This window comes from Gracilinanus agilis, chromosome 4 (assembly GCF_016433145.1).
Source record: "Gracilinanus agilis isolate LMUSP501 chromosome 4, AgileGrace, whole genome shotgun sequence".
In the NCBI taxonomy this organism is placed as follows: domain Eukaryota; kingdom Metazoa; phylum Chordata; class Mammalia; order Didelphimorphia; family Didelphidae; genus Gracilinanus; species Gracilinanus agilis.
In genome coordinates, this window is record NC_058133.1 from 397,474,773 (window position 1) to 397,496,177 (window position 21,405).

At 36.3% G+C, this 21,405-nt stretch overlaps 2 protein-coding genes across 5 annotated transcripts in view; one reads left to right on the forward strand and one right to left on the reverse strand.

Moving 5' to 3' along the window:
• ECT2L (epithelial cell transforming 2 like) overlaps positions 1–16,608 on the forward strand; it is a 114,002-nt gene extending 97,394 nt beyond the window's left edge. The window contains exons 12-19 of the mRNA XM_044675446.1: positions 1,533–1,747; positions 2,947–3,094; positions 7,954–8,027; positions 8,124–8,280; positions 9,381–9,446; positions 10,674–10,762; positions 13,461–13,633; positions 16,478–16,608. Of these exons, the coding sequence (XP_044531381.1) occupies positions 1,533–1,747; positions 2,947–3,094; positions 7,954–8,027; positions 8,124–8,280; positions 9,381–9,446; positions 10,674–10,762; positions 13,461–13,633; positions 16,478–16,608 (1,053 nt within the window). The remainder of the gene's footprint in view (positions 1–1,532; positions 1,748–2,946; positions 3,095–7,953; positions 8,028–8,123; positions 8,281–9,380; positions 9,447–10,673; positions 10,763–13,460; positions 13,634–16,477) is intronic.
• A 1,546-nt stretch (positions 16,609–18,154) lies between these two features.
• REPS1 (RALBP1 associated Eps domain containing 1) overlaps positions 18,155–21,405 on the reverse strand; it is a 94,602-nt gene continuing 91,351 nt past the window's right edge. For all 4 annotated transcript variants that reach the window (XM_044677131.1, XM_044677130.1, XM_044677129.1 and 1 more), the window contains 2 exons: positions 20,847–20,952; positions 18,155–19,552 (listed from right to left, as the gene is read on the reverse strand). In XM_044677131.1, the coding sequence (XP_044533066.1) occupies positions 19,484–19,552; positions 20,847–20,952 (175 nt within the window). In that variant the 3' untranslated portion in view covers positions 18,155–19,483. The remainder of the gene's footprint in view (positions 19,553–20,846; positions 20,953–21,405) is intronic.

Here is a 21,405-nt window from a genome sequence, read left to right on the forward strand (position 1 = left end):
ATATATATATATATATATACATATATATATATATATATATTATAACCATCTAGGTAGCTGTGATGAGGGAACGAACTGGTATGGTAGTAAATTGTGAGTAAAGAGAAATGGTCATGGAGAGAGAAATAGCAAAATCTGGCAATTGTGTGTGGATGAAAGAAAGTGAGAAGTTGAAGAAAATACTGAGATTACAAATCTGGGACATTAGAAGAGTGGTGGTGCAGTCTATAGGAAAAAAAAGGGAATTTGAAAGAAGGCTGGGTTTGGGGGAAATATAATGAATTCTGTTTTGGATATTTTGAGTTCGAGACATCTTTGTGAGAAATCTAGTTTGAAATAGTTAACAGGCAATTGGTGATGCAAGATTGATGCGCAGGGTGAGAGACACTGGACTCAAATACACAGATTTGTAACTCATTTGCATGGAGATGCTACTTTAATCTATGGGAGCTGATGCACTCACAGAGGGACAATATAGACAAGAGGGCCCTTAATTCTCAGAGAATCATGCAGAAAGACTATATTATATTATATAGCCTTATAATAATACTATTTCAGTTATTTAATATTATTTAAATATTATTTAATTAAATTAATTAAATATTCATTGAATATTATAAATAATATACCTGAATATAAATATTCCTGAATTTTTCTAACTCATCTGGCAGTGTGGACAATTAAAAAATTAGGAGACAGAGGTCCTAGGCTCCAAACCTGGCTCTGCCACTACCTATATGACCTTGGTCAAGCCACGTAACTTTTTTGGGGGGGCTCAGTTTCCTCATCTGTAGAAATGAAAATATGTAGATCAGTGATGTCAAACTCAAATAGAGACAGATCCCTATGAGCCACATAATGACTTTGAAGGCTACAAATTACCATATTCTCTACCAGTTTTAATTATTTTGTTAAACATTTCCCAATGACATTTTAATCTGGTTCAACTACATCTTGGGAATTTTCTTCAGCCACACTTCTGTTCTTTGTTGTTTAATTTTTCAGTCATGCCTGACTCTTTGTTAACCTCATTTGGGATTTTCTTGGCAAAGATCCTGGGAGTGGTTTGCTACTTCCTTCTCCAGCTCATTTTATAGATGAAGAACCTGAAGCAAACAGGGTTAACGACTTGCTCAACATTACACAGCTAATAAGTGTCGAAGGCCATATTTGAATGCAGGTCTTCCTAACACCAAGCCCACTGCACCATGCTGCCTACCCTCATGTTCTAGATAACCTCTAAAGTCTCTTCCAGTTCTAAACTATGATCCTAAAAGAAATTGTTTGTGCAAAAGGGTTGTTGGAGAAAGGCAATGACAGAGATTGTACATAAAAATATATGGTTAGAATGATCAAATTTCCACTTAACATTTTCATCTTGATCTTTAAAGAAAAATCATTTCCTGACACAAAAAGCAAATAGCTAAATAGACTGATTCCTGTGTCTACTTTTACCCTTATTCATTCTGAGGTATTAAGCACATAAGGATGTGTTCTTTTACCTTTCCTATCCATTTTTATGTTTTCTGTAGGAAAGAAAGCTACAGATGGATTTGGCAGAAAAAAGGAGTAAAATTGCTGGAGAGCTATTGAAAAGTGAGAGAAAGTATATACAGATGTTGGAAATAGTGAGACATGTTTATGTCATTCCAATGAAAGCAGCACTGGCATCAAACAGAGCCATCCTAAGTTCCATGGACATCCAGATCATCTTTTCTGATATACTGTGTATCTTAGATCTCAACAGGTATGAGTTAGATAATTAAGCTACCAAAATATTGATAGTGTAGTGGAAAGGAATCCATGCTTCATTTCCTAAATTGTAATTGAGTAGTTGGGAGAAAGGCAGATATCATTGTTTCTTTTTCAGCTGAGAGCCTCAAATGAGAATGGAACAAAAGTTAATTTGGTGAGAAAAAAATGAGGAACAAATCCATAATCAACATGGAGTATTTAGTTGTTACAGAAAGGAGAACAATCATTTCCACTGACGATAAAATAAGAGGAATTGATCTTGAGCTACTCCCTAGCATTAGACATCAGAGAGAACTTTCTGTGAGATTTAAAAATGTATATTTATTTTAAAATATTTTTCCATGGTTTTTTGATTCATGCTCTTTCCCTCCCCTTTTCCCTCTCTCAGAACTGACAAGTAATTCCACTAGGTTATACATATATTATCTATCACAATATCTATTTCCATATTATTCATTTTTGTAATAGACTAATCTTTTAAAATCAAAACTCCAAATATAATATACTTATATAAACAAGTGATAAATCATATGTTTTCCTTCTGCATTTCTACTCCCACAGTTCTTTCTCTCAATATGGGTAGCATTCTTTCACATAAGTCCTTCAGGATTGTCCTAGATCATTGTATTGCTATTAGTAGCAGTCTATTATGTTTGATTGTGCCTCAACGTTTCACTTTCTATGTACAATGTTCTCCTGGTTCTGCTCATTCCACTTTGCTTCAGTTCATGGAGATCTTTCCAGTTCATATAGAAATCAAGTAGTTCATCATTCCTTAGAGCATTTCTTTGGGATTTAATAGAACATTGGATCTACAAAAGAAGTTTAGGGGAGTCTTTCTCCATGGATCCTTAACATTTCTAAAAATTTTGAAGATGAGGAGAGGAATTCTTAGGTGAGGGGATCCTGAGGACTTCTAAATGCAACCCTGCAGTTTGTAAGCTCTCTGTGACAGCAAAGAGGAGGGCATTTAGACTTGCAGGGGGAATCTACCTCCTCAAGCTCAGAAGCTCCTACCTTACCACATCCTCAATTCTAGAGGTCAGAGGCAAAGTCAAGGAGAAAAAAAATAGCCAAAGGTCTTACTAAAAATGTGGACTAAAAGGATGAATTGTTAATGTCCTACCTAACAAGTAGAAAATTCATACTAATTGGCTATCATTCACCTATGTCATTGGTCTCATGTTGCAGGCATTTTCTGAGTGAACTAACTGAGAGACTCCAAGAATGGGGACCAGCACAATGTCTGGGAGAAATATTCACCAAGTTTGGACTTCAGTTGAAAACATACACCAATTTCTTCAACAATTACCCTGTTGTTCTGAAAACAATTGAGAAGGTACTAAAGGCTGAGACATTACCAAGTTATCAAATGAGATAACCTATGTAAAGTCCTTTGCAAACCTCAAAACTCTAAAAGCTGTGATTATCATTATCATAGCATTCATAAGGTTCTTCTAAATTAAAGAGAAGCTTCATCTTTGATTCCTTGAGTCAAGAATCACTGTAAATAGGGAAGAATTCCTCCCTCTCTATATTCTTCTCCAGACATAGTATTATGATTAGAGAATGCCCTTGAAGACAGGAGGTTCAAGTTCTGCTTTTGACACATATTGGCTGTGTGAGCCTGAGCGGGTGACTTAACCTCTCAGGTACCTGAAACAACTCTCTAATAGGCAGAGAAGGTACAGGATTGCTGGGGTAAAGGGAATTTCCTCATCTGGGAGTTTCTCATAGGAATGAAATCATAGGTCCAGTCCCTAACTCTATTCTCTGCCCTTAGTTTCTGGATTGCCTCATACAAATGACTACAACAAAATTATCTGCCTTTAAAATCTTATGGGGGCAGCTAAGTAGCACAGTGGATAGAACACTATATTTGGAAGAATCTGGGTTCAAATGTGGCCTCAGGCACTTCCTAGCTGTGCCACCCTGGGCAGGTCACTTAACCCCAGTTGCCTAACCATTCCTGCTCTTCTGTAGAATTGATACTAAGACAGAAGACAGGGATTTTAAAAAATAAATAAACATAAAATAAAATAAAACCATGCTTCTGGTTCAGTCTGGGAAAAATGATAAATGAATAAAGGAAGAAGATCAGAACTGTAAGAAAACCTCATTAAACTTGATGAACTTGCCAGTTTTGTTAACCTAGCTCTGACAAGGGAAAAAAAGTTTCTTGTGATTATCTGTTATTTTGGAAATGTCATATACTCTACTTAAGTCATAGGTCCCTGTCGACATCTATTTATCATCTCTGATAAGGACAGCTTAGTGGATAAGAAAGAAATGGACACAGGAGACAATCTTGACTGTTAACTCATAGCTGCTTCTCTGAAGTGCCATTGAGTCACAAGTTTATTATATATGAAAATTCAAACTCTCTTTCACCCACAAGCACAGAGAGTTTTACAGCTTCATAGACATTGCAATTAGTTTAGACAACACACAGAAACCTCAGAACCTTCAAGGTGAAGATAAGAACCAGACTGGATCTTCAGCTACGTGATTATTAGCAAGCTAAGTCTGAAAATGCTTTTCTCCGGTGCGAAATGCTCCTGCTAAACTAAGGTTTTGTCCTTGGTTTGCCAAGCAGCTGCATTTCTGACCAAAGGGGAAGAATGTTAACCTCTTGACTGCTAGTTTGCTAAGAGCTTAAAGCTTTTCAATAAGGCCACAATAATTTTCAACAAGAAAAGGTGTAGATCACAAAAGGGGTCAAAAGAGGAGTCTCAGATTTTTTATCTATTTGAGACTATTTCTCTTATTGGCTTCTCACAGGTCCCTTCATCTCATTCTTTGCTCTGTTATTAGAATTTTTTTGTGGCTTTGAGCAAGTCACTTCACTTCTTTCTGATCCAATTCTCCCATTCATATAAAGGAGTTAACAGTTAAAGATAGCTAGCTGATGAAGTGGATGGAATGCTGGGTTTGGAGACAGGAAGACTTGAATTATAATTTTGCTGCATTTATTAGCTGTGTGATTATGAGCAAGTCACTTAACCTTTTCCTGATTCTGTTTCCTCAGCTGTAAAATGAAAATAATAATAGCATCTCTCTCACAGGATTGTTGAGAGAACAAAATGAAGTAACATGTAAAGTGTTTTTCAAACCTTTAAGCATTATATAAATGCTAGTCATTATTGTTTATGTTGCTTTTGTTAGAACGGTTGTTCTCTGGAATAAGAAACCTCATCTTCACTAAAACACGTTTTAAAAAGTGAGGAATTTCTTTAATGTTTCCCCCAAAAGATTTAAAGGTAACAATATTTTTAGATTTCTTTCAATACTCTTTTGACTCTGTCACTGCAGTGACAAGCGAGAGTATACAAATCCTTCCAACATCATTTATTCCTCCCATAGAAGAGAAAAATCCAGCTTTGGGGGTCTATTATAATGGAGATGTGAGCTTGTCTTTCCCTCCCAAAATAGGAAAAATATCATAGACAGAAGACTATACCACAGTTAGAAACTATCTATAGCTAGAACCACCAGCTTGCACTTTGAAAAGCTCTGTCATAACCAAAACTTGAATAAGATTAAACAGATTTCATGAGGCAATGAATGCCAGCGAAGGGACCTCTGAAGTCAGTTATTACAAAAGTAAGAGACACGTCATACGTATACTATATTACACACCTCTGTATGATACATGCCACATGCAAAGGCAGAGTGTGAAGAAAGAAAATTCGACTCAGAGAATGTTACATGCTGCGAGGAGAGCGAGCAGTGCCGGTTGGAAACAGTAGAGCATGGTGGGAGAGATTCCTGAGGAAGAGGCTTCTGGACTGAGGAGCTCGAGGTGGAAGGAAGGAGAGGAGCTTTCTTGAGACCATCCAAGAGCCACACTGAGGGGGCTTCTCCGGAATGGTGGACAGGCAGAGAATGGGAGCGGTGCCATAGGACAGTGGGAAGGCTATCTCGGTGGCTGTGGTGGGTAGAGACCCTGGCTGGACCTGCATAGATCCTTGGTGAACTGAAGCTTTCCTTTGTCGGCCAACAGGCTCCACCATGGTAGTCTCAGTTAAGCAACTGCTTACAGACATTCTTACCCTCTTTGTCCGTGAATAAACTTGGAACCTTTTATCTGACTGCTGTATAATTTATGGTGGGCTACTCAGGGTTGTGGATGAAGATGATGGGCAGAGGGAACAAGGTAGACCCTAATGAACTAAGCCCCAAGGTCCATCCTTTGGGGAGCCAATCCTGGCTTCAACCCAAAGGTTCTCCTTCCCTTTCGCCTTCTATCTAATGTCTATCCTATCATCTTTGTTATAAACTATTTTAGGTAAGGTCTCTTTATCAGGCAAGGTGAGGACTGGGAGTTTGGGGATCTGCCCCCAGATTAGAGTCCGACTCCCCGAGGATCAAGTGATCTTGATGAATCAGTGGATGTTGGCAGGGAAACAGGCTTTAAGGATTAACACAAGGAACTGAAACAACCTCCAGGAACTGATGCAGAGTGAAAGGAGCAGAACCAGAAGAACATTGTAAACAGAGACTGATACACTGTGGTAAAATAGAATGTAATGGACCTCTGTACCAGCAGCAATGCAATGACCCAGGACAATTCTGAGGGACTTATGAGAAAGAAAAATAGCCACATTCAGAGGAAGAACTGTGGGAGGAGAAACACAGAAGAAAAACAACTACTTGAACACATGGGCTGATGGGGATATTATTGAGGATGTAGACACTAAACGATAACTCTAGTCCAACTATCAATACTATGGAATGAGGTCTTAATCAATGATACATGTAAAACCCAGTGGAATTGTGCGTCGGCTAACGTGGCTTAGAAGGGTTTGGGGGAGAGGGAAAGAACATGAAACATGTAACTATGGGAAAATATTCAAAATAAAAATAAAAAAGAATGTAAAGAAAAAAAGAATTAACACAAGTCCAGGAAACCCTCAGGTTTGGCTCTTGGATGATCTTGAGAAAGCTCCTCTCCTTTCTTGCACCTTGTAATCAAATGTCCCTGAGTGTTGTTTCTGCCTACATTCACACACGCACAATAATATATAATTTCATGTATCTGTGTATGTCATATATATCACGTGTGATGTCACATATAAAACAGACCCCAGAGATACATGGATGGCATTATCATCGCACCACTCTGTGTGTGAATAGCGTTTCCTATTTGCAGAGCATTTTCACATCCGTCTTCTTAGTTGACTTTCAGTGTCTCCCTTTGAAACGAGGAAGGTGAACTGTATTTCTGTTTTGAAGGGGAAGCCCCGAGACTGCAGGACGTGAAGCAAACTATTAGTTAATGATGAAACTTGCACTAGAGTCCAGGCTGATCAGGTATTTGATGAAGATTTTATTAGTAAAGTGAATTTGAACCCACTTATAATAACCTTGGAAGTTAAGACTAGCTATGTATTGTAAATAATAATCCCACATTTATGCTTTAAGGGTTGCACAGCTGTTTTCCTCATAACCACCTGTGAGGCACATATTTGCAATTATCATTATCCCTATTTTACAGATGAGAAGACTGACTCAGAAAGAATAAATGCTCACATAGCTTTGGAAGTATCTATGTAACAGGAGACTTTTTTCTTTTATTTAATCGATTAAGAGAATGTTCTTTCCCTCCCCTCCTCCCACCCCTCTCCTGAAGCCAATGTGCAATTCCATTGGGTTTTACACGTGTCATTGATCAAGACCTTTTCCATATTATTGATATTTGCATTAGGGTGATCGCATAGAGTGTACATCCCCAATCACATCCCATCAACCCATTTGAACAAGCAGTTGTTTTTCTTCTGTGTTTCTCCTCCCACAGTTCTTCCTCTGAATGTGGCTAGTTTTCTTTCTCATAAGTCCCTCAGCCTTGCTCTGGATCCTTGCATTGCTGCTAGTAGAGAAATCTGTTATGTTGGATTGTACCACAGTGTATCAGTCTCTGTGTACAATGTTCTCCTGGTTCTGTTCCTTTCACTCTGCATCAAGTTCTGGAGGTTGTTCCAGTTCACATGGAATTCAGGAGGCTTTTCTTGTATATAGTTATGTTTTGGTGGATTGGTTAGCCCTCTGGTGTATATAAATCCAATACAATAGGGTTCTACTCTATTAATGGTTTTCATTCAATTTGGATGGAAATGCTACACAAGGGAAAGAAAGGTTGTGATATTATGCAGCAAAATTATAATAATAAAACAAAGTTGTGTAATGCTCACTTTTCAGTGTAGAGAAAGGATTCCATCATTCCGGGCATTTTTGAAGACAAAGGACAAGACTATTGTTACAAGAATGATGAGGTGAGTTTTGAGGTGGAAAATTGTTGAGGTCAAATAGCAAAAAAGCAGGAGTCTATTTGGTTTTCCAAGTGGTTTAGACCTATCCTTTATTTGCAGCCTGCAGGAGTTGCTCTTGTACCCATCGAGAAGATTTGAGGAATACCTTAACCTTCTCTATGGCCTGAGGCTTCATACACCTTCAGAACATGGCGACCGTGAAGATCTGACTACTGCAATCAAACAAATAAAAAGATACATAGGTTATATAAATCAGGTTGGTTGATTCAATATGCGATCCTGTAGCTTCTGGAACTGACGCAGCTAGTTCTTATAGAAATGAATATAAAGATATATTGACCATAAGACACTTTGAGTTCCTATGTAAGTCTTTCTTTCAAGATCAACATTTTCATTTCAAGAAAATTCTATTTTATTATTTTAAAAATGCCTGTGTTAATTGATTTCATTTTATTTAAACCCTTACCTTCTGTCTTGGAGCCAATACACAGTATTGTGGGAGAAGAACACTAAGGGTAGGCAATGGGGGGTCAAGTGACTTGCCCAGGGTCACATGGCTGGGAAGTGTCTGAAACCAGATTTGAACCTAGGACCTCCCATCTCTAGGCCTGGCTCTCAATTCATTAAGCTACCCAGGTGCCCTGTTAATTGATTTTATACTTCTATAATAAAGCTAATTGATGCTGTGGCAAAGTAATTCAAACCATGTGATTCAAGATTGCCACCTCCCCCACTCCAAAATCAGAGAACTAATGAATGACAATATAATCTTGATGAACTTTAGAAAGCTTTTTGAATAGAATAAAAAGTTTAATTTTCTGGTTAAATAAGAGTTAGAAAAAAAACCTTCCTCTTCTCCCCACTCCTGGAGCATGCTACTGAAAATCTTTCTAAAATGCATTATTTGACTTTTTCTGCCTGATTCAGAGAAGTTTACTAATTCAAAATCTTTTTGTGCCTCCTGGTTCTTACTCACTTACTCATATTTCAATAAACATTTAACTATGGGTTGTATGTCAGATGAAAAATGAGAGACTGCCCTCAAGGAATATATGATGCTCATTTATCATAGTTTGAGTGCTACATTTGTATAAGGATAAGGCACTGGACTAAATATGTATAAATGCTAGGACATGCTCCAGAAGCTGCTTTTTAAAAAATTGTAGATAGGAACTTGTTCTTCCTTTTTTTTCCTTTTTGTCTCTCTCAGAAGGCTAAGAACAAAAAAAATCTGATTGAGATTTTGAAAGTATTGTCTTAAATTTTGTAGAAAGAAGCATCATACCGAACTGTCTTCTCTTCGTAAACTTCGTAGAAAATGTTCAATTTGGGTAAAATAATGACTTTGTTTTCTAGTTGAAGCAAAATGTCAACAGGAAAGATCAGTTGTCGGACATAGAAAGGAGTGTCTGTGGATGTCCCGTAAGTACTCCAGTGCGCCTTCTCTTGTGTCCATGGCTACTTATGCCTTTTGGATAGTTTAGTAGACCTGCATCTCAGAAGTAGTAACTCATGGAAAGGGTAGAAGTACAATCCTTACCAGAGACCCAAGCCTCGACTGCAATGAGACCTTTGCTTGGGGATACCCTTCTTTCATGTTTTTCCACCAAAATAGTAACTAATATGAGACTCTTCACACAAAAAATGTTTAGACAATATTAATGGACTGGAAATTCAGTAATCTTATTTGACTTTTGTAATTTAGATGGGCTGGGGGAAGGGTTGTTTTTAAGTCTGGTTTGTCAAAGAGAAGAAAAGTTACAGGGAAAGGGGAAAAAAAGTCTGTTTTAGAACTCAGGCTAGTCAAAACAATTTCTGGCATTACCTTTTCCTTCAGCTATCAGCGAAAATAGATTCTCTCTCTTGCATATGTCTGGAGTCTATTCCTTAACCTAAGCAACTGCATTCTGTAAATTTTCCTCTAGAATTCTCTTCAAATTGTTTTCTCTCATTCTGAGCCAGTCTAGCTTTTAAAGGGGTAGAGACTGGACCTGTGATGTCATTGATAATAAGGTGAAGAAATTCCTTTTGCCAACAGAGGTCATCAACTTCTACAATTTATGGTCCTTCAGAATCACTTAGAACATCGAGAGCTGTGTTTATCCAGGACCATCCCCTCTTAAACATCAGAGACCTGCCTTGACTGTCCATCTGGGATGGACAGGACACTGCTTTCCCTCTGCCTTTTAAACTACCCTCTTCCCAAAAAAACTATTCAAGAAATTTACACTATAAATCAACTTTCACAAATGTATTTTACATTTCCTCATTCTAGGCTCAATCTAAGAAAAAAATTAGTTCATTAAATAGTTTTCAGAGTTGAATTAAGCAACAAAATAGAAATTGCATATTTATTCATTGAAATCAAATGGCTTGCAGAATGGGACTATAATAAAGGATTTTTAAATCAAAGCTATTTATATGTGTGTATATATATGTATATAAAAAAGTGTGCGTGTATGTACACACGCACATACACGCACACTTTTTTTTGCCAAATGATGCCTTCTCTTGTGTGAGGAGAAGAGGAAGATATCTAGGTATTTTAATGTAACCAACCAACAAATAAATTAAAAGTTAAATTAAATTTTAAAAATTAAAAATTCTTCTATTAATTTATCTTATTTGAATTTTACATTTGAATCACAGACTCTATCAGAAGGCAACAGATTCCTAATTAAGGTACAAGACGTGGCCCAGCTTCTCTGTTGCAATGAGGAAGACAGCTTCTCATTAAGGTAAAAAGGAATATGCAACAAAAGAACACACAAAGCCCTGACATAATTCACTGGGCATTCTTGATGGCTAGTAGAATGGCCAAAGATATTATTGTTCCTCATTTCCTCCCAAAGTCAAATGGCCAGGATTATATGGTGGGTTGCCACTTTCCTCTTTGGCTCCTGTTGTCATGGTGTTTCATAGTTTACAAATCCCTTTTGTCACACCAACCTTCTGGTGTAGGTATTTTATGCTACTGTTGTAGTTTATAGATGATGAAACGGATGCTCAGGAACTGACATAGCTGACATTCAGACCCACATCCTCAAGTATAAAGCTTTCTCACTGAGGCAAGATCTAAGCAAATACAGTTTGTGTCCTTACAAGACAGATGTGGGTTCTAATTAATTTTTCCTCCCAGGTCCAGGCCTGGTGCCTTATTCGGAGCAGGTTGTGAGTAAATGATTATTAAATTGAATGGAATACAGACTTAAAGTCTATGCTAAGAATTCACTCCATCTAATTGGCCAAGTACTCATAGCGGAAAGAAAAAATTTAAAAATGAAGCCCTAAGTGCTTGATTGGTGAACTATCTTTCTTCTTTTTTTTTTTTTTTGAAAGCCTTTGTCTCAATACTGCTATTAAAATCAAGCTAGTTCATTCCTGAACATGATGGCTGCCAAATGTAGAGAAATCAAAGATCCTATATGTCTTTCTCTCAGGAGAATTGCATATCACTTCAAGTTAATATTTCCCAGAATTTTTCCTACTGGCATATGGCAGGTGGCATATTGCAGCTTTTGTCTCATGTAAAAAGCAGATTACACAATTTATGCCCATGATTCTCTTTGTGACTATAGGATTTTTAAAAGTTTGTCAGGTAGAATAGAGAAGAGGTATCAAAGTAGAAACTGTCAAACTAGAAATTCTAAGCAAATAGATGGGATGAGGAAACTCATAAGAAAATTGCTTAGGTTCTCTATTGTGACTCAAACTTCAATTTTCAGTTTCTTGTCATTAGATCATATAAGGTACTTTAAAAATATGTAAAATTTATAACTCCTAAACTTTTTCTTCTTTAATTGTGATGCATGACCTTGACTCTAATGAGCATAGTCAGTATTCTGTCAAGCAATGCACATAAAACTTAACGTTATTGTGCTGAAGTGTAGACTTCAAGTACAAAGTGTGGGCTACTAGAATAGGGCAGAAATGATTTCTTTTGTGTGTGTATGCCTATGTATCTCTAGGGGAAGAGTCGAGGTAGCCCTATGGAAAACATGAACAAAACAAAACAGGAAGAAAGTACCAGACAGACTACTGAACAGCTGTGTGACTTCGCACAAACCATGTGACATGTTTGTTCCTGTTTCCTTATTTTGAAAATAGTAGTGACAATCTCACAAAATGATTTTCCCCTCAGTCCTACCAATCCTTCACAAAAACCTTTTAAACCAATGTTCTCATCTCTGCTCTTTTCAAGCATGAATCCATCTAATAAATAATATCAATGTTATGTCCATTGATAGCCAGGGATTATGTATTTCTAGCATTAACTGCAACTCCTGTCTTTTTTTTTTCCCTCATTGGAATATTTAGGATTTTTGTTTATAACAACCAAAAAAATGTCCTTATGTTGTAGAAGGAGTTCAGACATGAGTCCTTTCCATAAGATTCTTTCACTTAAAAGAAAAAGTGGCAGGGTCTCCCAGTGCACATTCTCTAGAACAATAGAATATTTGCATTTACAGAGAAACTTGTGAAAATGACTCCATATTACCAGAACTTAATAGTTCCATTTCTTCATTCTACCAATACAACCTGGTGATCTAAAAGATAGTTTAGCCCATGAGTAACAACATATAGTAAAATGTCTAAGAACAGCTAAGATCTGTGGTCATTGTATATTCAAAGTACAGTAAATATATAAATTCTAGCATTTAAGGAAATTTGACAAATCTTATAAAACAGGGTGCACTTTCTACATTAAGCAACTGGAATTTTGAGCAAAGTAATCATGAGTCACAAATGATTTCAAAGCACTTTTTTAGCTCATTGAAAACCAAAAGAAGACGAATATGAAACTGGTTGAGCATTTCCAATTCTGTTGTTCTAATGAGTACCTAATGGGATTATTTGTCTTCTCACATTTTATCATCACAACTAATAGAAAGGGAGGGAAGGATGGGGAAGGATGATGGTGTGTCCTGGGTCTACAACTCCTTTCTATAGCTTCTTTACATTACAGAGCTCCCCGTTTGGTTGTACACAGTACAGTGAGATGGAGGTTCAAGTAGAAACCCCACTCTACACATGAGGAAGTGGAACATCAGAGAAATTGTGGCGTGCAAGGTCACACAACCACTTCTAGTCACAATTGGAAGCCAGGTCTTCTGATTTACCAACCTTTCCTCAAAATTAGAAAATCCAGAGCACTGACACTTTTTAATTTTTTTTTAAATATGGGGAAAAGTGTTACTGTTGGCTTTCTTGACAGAAAGTGTTATGAAATATGCATATTAGCTCAGTAGTCCAAACCAGTCTAGCAGGACTGGTATCTCCACAATATTGTTTTTCAACAGATTCAAAGGAATGTTACTACTCAGATGTCAGAAGAGTAGGAATCAAAACAAAAACAAGCCACCCATTCAAAGGGTCTACAGTAACACTGGCTCTGCTGGCTAATTCATTATCCTGTTTTCTCCCATCTCAACATAGGCTCTATGAACATGTCCACGATCTCAGCCTTTTCCTCTTTAGTGATGCACTTCTTGTTTCTCGTCGGACTGTCACTCATACTCCGTTTGAGAGGACTACTGGGACAACTTATCGGTTTCTAGCATTGGTAGCCCTTCACAGACTGCTAATAGAAGACATCCCAGACTCCAAATGTACGTCCGCCCTCTTCCTGAGTCAGGCTGCTTTAGAATGCTTCAGAATTCTAGAGTTCATAAAGGACTACAAAGTGCTAATGATGTATAGAACTAAACTTTTCTTTTACCAGTTTGAAATTCACAATTCCCCAAGATTTAGATTCAAAGTCCTAAATTATTTTCAGGACAGATGGTAAAGGAGGAGAATGCTGGGTATAGTCAGACATGTTAGCTTGATGTCTGAAAAAGGAGACTTCAAAAAAATTGAGAAAAAAAGAAAAGTGTGCTATTCCTTTGGTCGAAAACTCAGATTAAATTTGGCTCAAGAAGGATGAAGAGCTCCAAGAACCTAAATTCTGATAATGCAAGGATGACAAAATCTAAATGAGGATTATATCTAAAGAAACCTCTCTGAAGATATAAGAAGCTTTCCTGAGGGCACAGGTTAAAAGAGGCAGGCAAGGATCATGCAAAGAGGATGGTAATAAAAGAACACATACAAAGGAAAATTACTAACAAGTGACCCAAACTTGTTTGTGAGAATGAGATCAGATCAGAACAGCTGAACTGAAAAAAGTGTTTCAGTTTTGTTTTTAATTAGAAAAAGCTATGTTTAAACAGGATGGAACATTAAATCCTAATTCTGCTTACTCCCTACCTTTGATAATTCTAAACTCTCTAGACCTGTTTCTTTAGTAAAAAGGAGGAGGTTGGATTGTGACTTCTAAGGTCAATCTTAGCTCTAAAGCTATTTTCATATAACTTGGCTTAGCTCAAGTAAAAAACCTGGGAATTTTAGATGACAAGCAAAATGTGCAAACAAGCTGATGTTGTCTGCTCAAGAATTAATACCATTTGGGGACAGCTAAGTGGCTCAGTGGATAGAATCAGATCTAGAAATGGGAGGGCTTGGATACAAATCTGGCCTCAGACACTTCCTTGCTGTGTGACCCTGGGCAGGTCACTCAACCCCTCCCACCCCCGCCACTGCCTAGTCTTTCCCACTCTTCTCCCAAGGAACCAGTACATAGTATTGATTCTAAGATGAAAGGTAAGAGTTTAAAAAAAATACCATTTTTAGTTTCGTTAATATATGGACAACACACACCATCCAGATTAAAGAAAGTAGTATTCCCAATCTGCATCTGCCTGGAGATTTTGGACATTTCCAGGTAATATATTTTACGACTTCTTAACCAACAGGAACGCACGCAGAGGAGAGTGATGAGGATGATGGCCGTTCAGTTTCATTTGTGTCCAACTCTCTATGACCCTGTTTGGGGTTTTCTTAGCATAGATCCTGGAGTGGTTTGCTAGTTCTTTTCCCAGTTCATTTTATAGATTTGGTTAAATGATTTGCACAGGGTCACTGGGTCTGAAGGTCAGCTTGCCCAGATCAGCTAATGTCTGAAGTTAGATTTGAATTGAGGAAGAGAAGCCTTCCTGATTTCAGGTTTGGAACTCTACGCACTGTGCCACTTTACTGCTCTTGACAAGGAGGGTAACAGATCTGAAAATCATTGTGTATGATGGGTTGTCATGGAAACTGAAGTAGTTTATCCTGGAGCTGAAAAAATTAACAGAAGTCACGATTACAAATCTTCAAATATCTAAATGTGGAAAATGTGATAGTGTTGTTACTAGGGACAAAAGGTTACTATTAATTATAAACAGATAAATTTTGGCCAAATATCAGTTCTTAACAAGTGATATGTATATAAGTATGAAATGTACTTATCTCTATGGTTTAAATTTTTTTAAAACTTTTACCTTCTGTCTTAGAATTGATATAAAGTATACTGGTTCCAAGGCAGAAGAGTGGTAAGGGATAGGCAATTTGGGTTTAAGTGACTTGCCCAGGGTTACATAGCTAGGAAGTGTCTAAAGCCAGATTTGAATCGAGAACCTCCTATTTTCAGGCCTGGCTTTCTATCCCCCCTGAACCACCTAGCTGCTTCTTTCTGACTTAGGTTTTTTTTTTTTTTAAAACCCTTACCTTCTGCCTTAGAATAAATAATGTGTATTGGTTCCAAGGCAGAAGAGTGGTAAGGGTTAGGCAATAGGGGTTAAGTGACTTGCCCAGGGTCCCACAGCTGGGAAGTGTCTGAGGCCAGATTTGAACCTAGAACCTTCCCATCTCTAGGTCTGGCTCTCAATCCACTGAGCTGTCCAGCTGCCCCCTCTGACTTAGTTTTAAATGTTCTGGATCATCTCTCGTTCTTTTCCAGCAAGAGGCAAGTTAACGATTTGCTTTTAGTTGAGCTTATCTCAAAACTGAGTTATATTCATGGAAATCAAAAGAACTGACAAAGGCCATTTTGGGATTTTATTATTTAAAGCTTTTTTCATTAGTTTTGTTCTTAATACTAACCCAAAATGATATTCAATACAAAAAGAATAGCTTCCTACCCATTCTACACATTTATTTCATGTATATTCTATAGGCAATTTACCAAGTATTTATAGGATTTGCCATCTATGTATTAAGTAATTAACCTCTTATTCACAAGCTTAATATATGGCACAAATTCTCTAAATAAGGATTTTTCATAATAATCCATTAACTGAATCCTTTGGAAAAATGCTAATTGGTTTCTTATCTAAGATAAATGAAAAGAAAAAAAAAAACCTTTCTGATTGTCATTTGGATCCTGAACAATTTTTGGGAAACTCTGTGGCTAAAATCTGTTACTTAATAATCTATTTTATGAGATTAAATATTTTCAGAAAATGCTAATGATGATTAAAAACTAATCCAAATTCTTTATCAGTTATAAATATCTTTACACACTAGCCCTAAAATCTCCTTTGAGTCTTTGTAGCAGATCTCTGTTAATACAGTGAACCTTTTTGTTGTTTCAGATATCAAGAATGCATTCGTTCTACAAGGACAAAAATGTCGATGGATTTGTTCAACAGAGAATGAGGATAAATGTGTATGGCTGTCAGTGTTACAGAGTGCAATCAGAAGCAGTATAGAGAAGTATGACTGAACTTAATGAAAAAACCAAAGGAACTAATAAATACTCGTTTGTTCTGAAGGACACAGGCTAAATGTCTAAGTGCTGATATTAAAGTGATTCTCTTATTGGTTGGAAGTTTAACTAGATGGTACTTTCAAAACTTTTAAATGCCATGACTGTGATCTATGCTCAAATATTTACTATAAATAACAAAAATAACTAAGCTCAACATTTGGATCCCTGTTTTTGGTAACTGATTTTAATACTTGCTATTAGCATGCAGTGATTTAAACAAATTTATTCAAAGATGATAGTAAATTTGAATTCAATGCTCTAATAAATAACAAAACCAGAAGGAATTTCACACACACTCCACCATACACATTCTCTCTCTCAGTATAATAATAATAGAAAAAAACTGAATTTAAAGTCAAAAAAGACTTCCATGTGAGACTCAGCTCTTCCATTTAATTGTTTTATCTTGGGCAAGTCACCACCCCTCCTTAAAAGTCAGTAAAATTCAGCTATAAAATTTGGGATACAGGACCAGGTCATCTCTAAAGTCTACTAATTTTAATATTCTATGATTTATTAAATGATACATCTTTAAGATCTTCACATTTGTCAGGCATATCCCATCTTAAATTTTGTCAAGCTAATAAAATAAAAATATTTACAGAGGTCGAGATAATAGAAATAATTTATTTCTTGAAGAATTTGGCATATTTTCTTAATGTTACTAAAGTCCTAAATTTAGATGAAACAAGAATTTGGAATATAACACATTGTCTTATAAGTGTAGGGGTCAGAGAGGCTGCATGAGAAAAGATTTAGACAAAAAGATATCTTTGGGTTCAAAGCCTACCACTGGCTCATACTAGCTGAGTGACCCTGGGCCAATCATTTAATCTCTCTGTGCTTTATGTTGCCAAAAGAAATGTCTTTACTGGGATTTCCTTAGAAAGAAATCACAGGTCTGGTCAAGGGAGGAAAAAAAAAGAGGAGGAGGGAATAGATTTCCAAAGATGTTTAAACATATTTCAGACATTTTATTTTCATTACACAGGTTAGCTTGGGATGATCTTCCCTCTGCCATTCTATTTTATTTTGTTTCACAGAAAAACTTTCAAAATCACTAAATAGGAAATCTATCCAAATCTGCCTACACAATAACATTCTGTCTGATAAAAGCAAAATAAAAATTAGGATGATGATCCTTAAAACAGAGTGCTAGCAGACTTACTGCTGAACTAAGCATTTGTTTAGGTTTCTGAAGTATTCTGACTAAACCATCTTAAGGAATTTTTAAAGTTCTTCTGGGACAGTCATTTAGAAATTGATGTAATACTAAGATATATGTAGTACCTTCATTTTTCTTTGGGCTCTCTTCATTACCTTCTTGCTTCCTGAGGCAGTAAGAAGTGTTTAGGTAGACAACAGAGGCAGAAGAATGTGAAATCTAGTTAGTGATTTTTGCTAAGTGACAGATATAAAATTAGTGTCTTCATTTCATAATGCAAAAAATTCTCGCTTACATAGGTTTTAAGTTAAGTCCTAGTTAAGAAAGGAACAAAAATGAAAATATTGTGCTGTTTTATTGGTGTAAAAATCACACAATTGCTAGTTCTGATTCTGCTGAGATACATCCATGCAGTTTAACATCTATGATCCCACAGCCAGAATAAGCCATTAAATAGATTATCTGCTGTTAGTCAGCAATTAAAGCAAATTTACACATGAGATCAAAAGGCATGTATCATACAATATACAACAAATCCTAATACAGTACATCAACCTGAATAGTAGAATACACTCAGGGAACTCTGTTAATGGTGTAAAGCCTGTCTGTATGCCCAAAGAATAAGGCCTAGTGACAAGATGACAGACAGTAACCCAGAAATCCTAAGTATTTTGTTGGAATTAAAGTTCATAGAGGTATTGACACACAATATATGACAACCTGTTACAGTAAAGACTGGTGGATATGAATTATTAAAAGATAAGTGTGTGGAACATGCAGATAGAAGTGATGGCCAGGGGGTGGGGGGTAGATTTAATCTCTGTTAGAGATAAACCCCCTTCCCCCTTGCCTTTTTTTCTGTAGAAGTGACTTGAAAATGGACCACTAGGTTCCCTACATCATAGTTGTTTGCATGAATTCTGCTAAATCAAAAATGTATGGAAAAACTTGACAGGTGACTTTTAGCTACACTCTGAAGGGTTATTAAGAAACTATGAAATATGACAACTTGGTTGATATGGCAAGGCAGCCTGCGAAGACTCTGTGGCACCCTGAATGATTTGGTTTATTGCAAAGAGACGGGCTGCTTTTTCTGTACCTAATATGTAAGCAAAGAATGCTTTGCCTACTACAGTACTGTCAATTTTAGAGACTATGAGGGGAGTCTGTTTTTGTGACCTACTTTAGAGAAAAAATAAAGGTATGATATGCAAAGAATGAAACCCAGAGAGTTAACAACTCTAGGAGTCATTACACTTTACTGTTTTACCCTTTCTACAAAGACATTTCTGTGGACAGTGCTTGACATGCAGCTGAGAAGCCTGTTATGTACATAAATTCCAGTTAAAAGTTTTGGCCACTTAAACATAATACAATGGACCAATATCATATACTCCTTATTTCAGGGGGTCAACAAGGTTTGGGAGTGGCAACAAATACAACATTCCTTTCAGAAAAAGGTCATCCTGGCCCTCTTTATTGTTGAAATTAAAAAACAAACAACAAAAAAAACTTAAATACAATGGTGAACATACAGGACAAAACAACCACAAAACTTAAAGTTGAATAGAGAGCAGTGAGCTAAATGTCTGGTCTTCAAACTGGCTTAGAGAGAGCCCGATACCCCATTAAAAATGAATATGTTCACAGTTAACGGCAATTGGCTTATAGGTGAGAGAATGGCCGAAGCTGTTCCAGTTGAACTTCCAAGGAAATTCTCTCTTCAAGAACATCCTAAAAAAGATTAGGAGATATGAAAGTAACATATACAGGAATATTTCAAAGAATACATTTCCTATCAACAACAATGTACCCTGCTATAAGAATGCACCGCATTCCAATAGGTACTTATAAAACAATTAGGAGGTAATTATTCACTTTACATAATACATTACTACTTATTTCTTTAAAGAGTTCCCCACATAAATTTAATTTTTTTTTAAATAAGGACTTATGCAAATATTTTTCACATATACATTCACTGACTACAGGAGGCTGACTCTCTTTTTCTGTCAGTTTAGTTTTTTGGTGACTAAAGTTGGTTATATTTCATTTTCTTGAATATCACTATATTTTTATATAAATATTGCAACTTTATTTCTTCACAGCCATGTTGTGATCACTGCTAGTTCTCTATACCTAATTACTAATATTCATCAATGAGAAAGTCACCAAATTCAGTTACTTTCCTTCCTGTCCTCTGTACATTACACAGAAGGTATCTAGCTTGCTTTTTCTTTCTCATATCTTAAATTACATTTTAAATTTTTATCTGAGCTATACAGATTACAACAGTGGTTTATCTTATAAAATAAAGTGTAGATAATAGCATGGTACAGTAGATATAAGGCTAAGTTCAATTACCTTCTGATATTAGTCAAATGACAAACTAGTCCTAAACTGAGTGTTCCAGGCAACTCTCCAAGACAAAGCCTATAGAAAAGTTGTGATCTACATGAAAGAGAGGAGTTGCCTATATTTAAATCACAGGGATCTAAAAAATAATTGTTTTATAAAGATCTTTAAGGTCCTAATATAGCAATATTTCTTTTTCCAGTTTATAAAAAGGTAAAATAGGGGAACCAAGTACATGTACTTTCTCTAAAAGTAGTATTCCCTCTCCTGTCTCCATTCCTTTGACAGGGGATCTTTCACATTGCTAGAATTTTTTCTAGTGCTTAGAATCTCAAGTTTTTTCAAGGTTCAATTCAAGTACCACCACCATCACCTTTGGGAACCTTTCTGTTTCCTTATTCATTAGATTCTCTCCCTTCTCAAATTATTTTCTATTTGGCTTTGTACACGTGACATCTCCACAAGGATTTTGCTTTGTCTTTATATCCCCACTACCCAGCATAGTACCTTGCATATAAGAGGTGATTAATTAATAATTGTTTGTGGTAATGCTGTTAAAGATTCAAATTCTCATTAAAATATTTTAAAAATACAGTTTCCCCATAGAAACAAAATACCATCACAATAGATTTTTTTGGTCATAGTTGCAGATCCAGAAAATGTCATCCATTACCTTTAATTGTTGCTGCAATTCACTATTCAATCTGGCCAAAACTGTGTTGGTTTCCTTATTGCGTCTAATTGATGCCTGAATAGCTTTCTTATCCTTCCCAACTGATCTGAGAAGATAAAGGGGAAAAATATACTCCTTTCTTATCTTTGAATTCCCTTCATCTCTAGTAATTCTATCCCACTTCTTTCATATAAAGACATAGAAGAAATTCTTTGCTATTCTATGACAATTCAATTCATAACCATCCATATTCTAGAAAACTAAAACTACACATAAAAGGAACTTCAGAACAGTTATAGTTAAAATATTAGTCATTTAAAAATTATAAAAAACAATTCTGACCCACGACTTAGTTAAATAAAATAGAAGAAATATAATGGCTTCCCCTCAACTTTCCAAATTAGCCACTATGGACTCTGATAGAAAGGGGAGAGAAGGAAAGCAGAGGACTAGTAAAGAGGAAAAGAAAGTTTAAAGCAATCTATACCTACCAATAAATGGGAAAAGTTACTCAAAGAACAAGTGTACCTTCACCCGACTCAACCTGATGCAACACAAT